Source organism: Callorhinchus milii, unplaced genomic scaffold (genome assembly GCF_018977255.1).
Source record: "Callorhinchus milii isolate IMCB2004 unplaced genomic scaffold, IMCB_Cmil_1.0 Scaffold3, whole genome shotgun sequence".
Classification (NCBI taxonomy): domain Eukaryota; kingdom Metazoa; phylum Chordata; class Chondrichthyes; order Chimaeriformes; family Callorhinchidae; genus Callorhinchus; species Callorhinchus milii.
In genome coordinates, this window is record NW_024704744.1 from 66,672,900 (window position 1) to 66,678,899 (window position 6,000).

General features: G+C 43.6%; 1 protein-coding gene across 1 annotated transcript in view; it reads left to right on the plus strand.

Moving 5' to 3' along the window:
- LOC103173073 (apolipoprotein(a)-like) overlaps positions 1 to 793 on the plus strand; it is a 36,858-nt gene extending 36,065 nt beyond the window's left edge. Inside the window, 1 exon segment of the mRNA XM_042333123.1 lies at positions 400 to 793. Coding sequence (XP_042189057.1) covers positions 400 to 514 — 115 coding nt within the window. The 3' untranslated portion in view covers positions 515 to 793.
- The last annotated feature ends 5,207 nt before the right edge of the window (positions 794 to 6,000 follow it).

The following is a 6,000-nucleotide window of genomic DNA, read 5'->3' on the forward strand; positions in this document are numbered from 1 at the left end:
AGAATCACTCCTCTTAGTGCCAGGCTGGATGGACTGTTATTAGCAGTGTCTTGGAGTACTCTGGAACTGGAAAAAAACTGCAACATTGGTTTGACTTGATTCTGACATTGCCAATGGAATTCAATCGATAATATTGATTCCAATATTTAAAAACAATGGAATTACGAAAAGACACTATACACATTTACATTGATACAGTGCTTTTCATGTTAGGAGGATGTCCCAAGGAGCTTAACAATCCTGGCTTGGTACCCAAACTGGGAGTGGGTGCGAAGGGGGGTGGGAAGGGGTAAGGTGACTAAAAGTGCAGTCAGAGTAGGTCTTGAAATGGACCTTGAACAAGGTGAAGGAGTTACAAAGGAATACTAACCTCAGATTATTTCTCTTTGATTATTTCAGAGGATTGAAGTTAAACTACTGCAGGAAATTTGATGGCGAGGTAATCCCCTGGTGTTACACCAATGATCTAAAAACAAGATGGGAATATTGCAATATTCCAGCCTGCAAGGAATAAATGGAGGGAAAAATCATTGAAATCTGGGGGAAATATTCTACTTGGTGGAGGTTGTCAGCGATATCAGAAACAGGAGCAGGAAACAATCCTAGTTGCATCGGCTCCCATCTAATCTATTTTTCATACCTTTTGTGTCCAATTGAGCTCTAATTTACAAGTTTTGTTAACCTTGTGTAAACGCATGTATACAAAGTGAAACACATGTGCCGGACCTAAATGTAAATGCAATGTAAATGCAATCCTTTTCACCGTCTTAATACTAATAAACCTTGCATTTTATTTAATGCCTTGTCATTGAGACGTCTCAAAGTACTTCACAGGATTTCACTGTAAAGTGTCGTGGCTGTATTTTGAGGGCAAATGCGGCAGCCAATTTGCGCAGAGCGATTTCCCACACACAGCCATCATGTCATGGGATCTTTAATGTCCACCTGAACAGGTAGATGGAACCTCGGTTTAAACACCTTATCCAAAGGAAGGGACCTCCAACAACGAAGAGGACATCACAGCACTGTATTGGAGCATCAGCCCAGACCATGAGTTCAAAGTTCCAATTTGGAGCTTGAACCAACAACCTCCGGCCTCAAAGGTGAAAGTGATACCAACGAACAGTTGGACGGATAGTGTGAAGAAAGAAATCTCTCGTAGTTCAAACTTCCCAGGTTTATACTGTGGAGTGTCAATCTCTCCGTTTCTGAAACTACCTCCTCTGTTTGGTGTCAGACTGTATGAGACTCACTTGGGTGTCAGACCCGGTGAGACTCACTTTACTCCAGCTTTGGTAGTGAATTGCCACCAAAATCTCAAAGATTTCCACTCCCGCCAGATATCCCCCGTCAACCATGCAGCAAAATAAAAATAGTTTTTACATTTGATAGAGAGCCATTCAATGCGAGAGGACATCCTACAAAGTGTAGTGAGTGTGCAATTTGCAGGCAAAAATGCAGAATAAAAAAGGAACAATTTGTGAGGTGGGATACTTTTAAGTGAGCCTAACCCTGTGAGACCATGAGATCAGCATGAACTGGACTCTGATACCTGGGTTTGAGAATGATTTTATGTGCAGACTGCCATGAAGAGAATCACAGATGTATAATTAAAATGACAACAAAATTACAGTTGGAAAGCACCTTTCCCAGCGGGAGAACGTCCCAAGGCGCTGAACAGTCGACCCCAGCATGGGGGTCAGAGTTGGGGTGAGGGAGGGTAGCGAGTTTGGAGGGCGGCTGAAGACATGGTCGAAAAGGAGGGTCTTGAGTCGTGCTTGAAGGAGGCAAGAGAGGGAGCAAGGCAAAGGGATTGTGGGATGGAATTCCAAACAGTAGGGGCAGAGAGGCTGAAAGCCCGGCCGCCGATGGTCGGGCGGGCGACATGGAGCAGGCTGGAGCTCACTGAGCGGAGGGAGTGGATGGTTGATAGGGGGTAGCATTGAGATGTAGGAGGGGGCAAGGCCATGGAGGGCCTTGAAAGTGAGGATGAGGATTTTGAATTCTATCCTCTGAGGGATGGGGAGCCAGTGGAGCTGGTGAGGGTGAGGGTGATAGAGTCACGGAGCCTAGTGCAGGAAAGGACATGAGCTGCAAAGTTCTGATGATCTGCAGCTTGTGGAGAGAAGTGTTGGGGAGGCCGACAAGGAGGGAGTTGAGGGTTTCGGTAGCTTGAGGGGTGAGGCAGTGGTAGACTCGGGCAATGTTGCAGAGGTGGGGTATGGCAGAGCGGGAATAAGGGGGAGAAAGGATAGTTGGAGGTTGAACAAGACCCCCGGGTTCCTGACTGGCTTGACGAGGTGGAGTGTGCTTCCAGGATGCTGTTGCTGCCGGTGCCTGAGGTGCGGAGGCGCTGGCACAAGCCAATCAGGAGGGCCTCGGTCTTGCTGACATTCAGCTGTAGAAAGTTAGCTCTCATTCAGGACTTAATGTCAAAATGTCAGTTTCCTGGAATCGAAGATGGAGGCAGAGAGAGAAGTTGACCCCATGTCTCTGGATGATGTCACCAAAGGGGAGCATGTAGAGGTTGAAGAGGAGGGGAACGAGGACAGAGCCCTCAGGAACACCGCTCAAAATTGTGTGAGGGCTGGAGGAGAAACCGTTGGCGGAAACAAACTGGAGACGGTGTGAGAGTTAAGACCTGCACTGTTCAAGGACAGAATGTTGAAGGTTGAGGTGAGAGGAGAGGTCCACTATATCAAAGGCAGCAGAGAGGTCGAGAAGGACAAGGAGACAAAGGGAGCCCTGATGACAGTTGGACAGGATGTCATTTGTTACCTTGGCCAGAGCAGTTTCCATGCTGTAAGCAGCACAGAAATCTGATTGGAGGGGCTCGTGAAGGAAGTGGTAGGACAGGAATGAGTGAAGCTGGGAATCAACGATTCTTTCAAGGTCCTTGGAAAGAAAAAGGAGGTTGGAGATGGGCCAGTAGTTAGAAAGCAGGGATGGGTCCAGGATGGTCCATGGTTTTTTCAGGATGGGGGTGATTATGGCTGTTTTGAAGGGGATAGGTATGGTGCCAAATGATTGGGAGAGATCAACGGTGTTGGAGAGTAGAGGGGAGGAGGTGGAGCTGGGAGGTGAGAGGGGTGGGGATGGGGTAAAGTGAGCAGGTGCTGTGTTTCATGCTGGATATGGTGGTGATGAGAGAGGAGGGGGAGACAGGTTTGAAAATGTGGATGGAGGGATGGGTAGGGGGCGGAGTGTGGGGGGGAGATGGGGAGGGAGTGGTGGTTGGGAGGACGGAGGCAGCTGAATGGATCCCCTCAATTTTGGACTCAAGGAAATCCAGCATCACCTCACAGCCAAGGCTAGGGTTAGGACTTTGGGTAAAAAAGTGTTATCCAAAGAAGTTGTGAAATACTGAATTTAAAAAGAGCACAATTTTTTAAATCAGTTTAGATGGGCAGCAGATAAATGAAAATATTTTTTTTGTAAGCAGTGTAATTGACTGTGAGAATTATCTCATCAAAGTGTCCAGTTAATCTGCTCTGGTTAATGTGTGAGCTGCAATGTTATCACTTTGGTGGTGATACGGTAACTTCTGTTGGCTCAATTTTTCCTTTTGCTCAATTTTATTTTCTTCTCCAATTCATTATTCTAACTTTACTTCTATATGGTATTAGACAGATTGATATTCTACACTCTTTGATACTTTTTCTTAATGGGCAATAATGTACCATCATTCCTCTGTGACCAATGTCTGTCTCTCCATTCTACAACTGACATAAATATTGGTCTCTGATTAAAACTAGACCTAATGGCCTATTTTAGGACTGTTCAAATGTAAGATATTGTAGATTGACCCAGTCACATCAGTAAAGTGGCCAAGTCAAATTTAGCTGCTTAAACACGTTTTTATACACAATATAATTCAAATAAAGAAGACCCTTTTGGCTCATTTGATTTCATCTTTCCAGAATGCCAACTCTAGTTTCCTCGCATCACAGCATTGAGCCGTTTCATAATCAATACAGTCTGTACCACATTTCCCAGTAATCTGTTCCTGTGCAAATAATCCTGCGTGTTGTAAAAAGGGTCTGTAACATATGAGGTTAAGTTATATTTTGTACCGAATTAATTTTTTAATTTAAACCACACGGTTAAGCTACATGGAAAATGAAACCTCAACACCAACATTTTCTTCCAAGAGAAACTTCTCTATCGAGAAGACTTAAGTGCGATCATTTCCTTTCCATTGTCTTGCTCATATAATCTGTATAAAGAAAACAGATGAAACAACCACTTGTAGTTTAAGTGATGTTCTCAAAACAAATCGAATGTACCTTTTTTCCCATGTTTTTCACCTCGTCAATGGTTTCCAGCAAATCGACGCCTCTTGTTTCTGGCAAAAGGAATAACAAAGCACCACATAGCAAAGCAAAAAAACCTATAGTAAACCACAATATTATTAAATGTTAATGGAATCAGCCTAAAATACAGTAATCTTTTATGTGATGTTAGGTCACATTTAAGAAGTGCTTGCAGCCATAGATGCTTAACTTTAATAATACATTAGAATACATGAGAATATACAGCACAGAGACAGGCCATTCGTTGGCTAAGACACTGGGTGAAACTCCCTTTTCTTTTCCAATTGCATGGGGTCCTGTAACTCAGTGGTTAGAGCACTCGCCTCGCAAATGAGAGGACCTGGGTTCGATTCCCAGGCAGGCTGAATTGTTGGGCAAGTTTCCTTACTTCACATGCCTCTGTTTACCTAGCAGTAAGTAGGAACCCGGTTGTTAGTCAATTGGCGTATTGCTTTTCTGGGGGTAATAATAATAATCCCTTCAAAATTAATCATAATAATAATAATTTGATTACTCAATCCATGACTGTTTGTGGGATACTGCTGTGTGCAATTGGTTGTTGCAATTTGCCCACAAATTATACAGTCAATTCACTTTACAGTTTAATACTAATATGGGAATCTGAGCACAGCCCTGCACCACTAAATGAGATCTATGAAGATCAGCTGTAATTTATCAAATGTCAGCCTTGAGGACAATTTCATAAATGGGCACCACATTATTGGGAAGTTAAACCTACAGGAACCTCATGGGACCTCTAACAACGCGTGGAGAAAAGGAGTTTTGTTTTCTCCATTGCTTCTCTGTGGGTTGAGATCAGACTCGAGGCCTGAGGAGGAAATGATGCTGTTCTAAAACACTGTGGCTCCAATCTTAATGCGTTGATAGCGTGCAATTGGAAACAGCTTACTGTCTGGTATAAGGATGGTTATGAGACAACCCACTCCCATTGACTGCGTTCGACATTGCCAAAGGTATTCGGCGTCCCACTCAATCTGGCAGCCAGAGAAGAAGAGAATGCTGCCGGTAGCTCCATGACTCCAGAGGTGAAAGAATCCAAGTAAAGATTACCAGCCAGCAGTCCCAAGCACATAACAAGTCCTTGAAACACCACAGCACTCACAAACCTAAAATCAATGATACGTACACTATAAAATAAAACAGAGGACTGAAGAATCATAACAGTGCATCTGTGCTTCTACATCAATATACAACAACAACAACTTACACTTACACATGTAAAGCCCCATTCACCTCTTAAAGTGTTTATTGGATATACTGGTAACAACAACAGCAACAAAATTACATTTAATAGAGTGCCTTTCACATCAGGAGGACGTCCCAAAGCGCTGGTCCCAAGCAGGGAAAAGGAAGATTTAAGGATGTTGACCAAAGACATGGTCAAAGAGAGATATACTTTCAAGATTACAGGATAATAATAATAATCTTTGCATTTGATATAGCGCTTTTCACGTTGGGAGGACGACGCCCAAAGCACTTCACAGAATACACTGTAAAGTGAATTGACTGTATATTTGTGGGCGAACGCGGCAGCCAATTGCGCACAGCAATGTCCCACAAACAGTCGTAGATTGAAAATGACCAATTTATTATTGTTTTTGGTTTTGGAGGGATTATTATTAGGCGTGTGGAGTAAGGAAACTTGTCCAAAGTTTCGCCCTGCCTG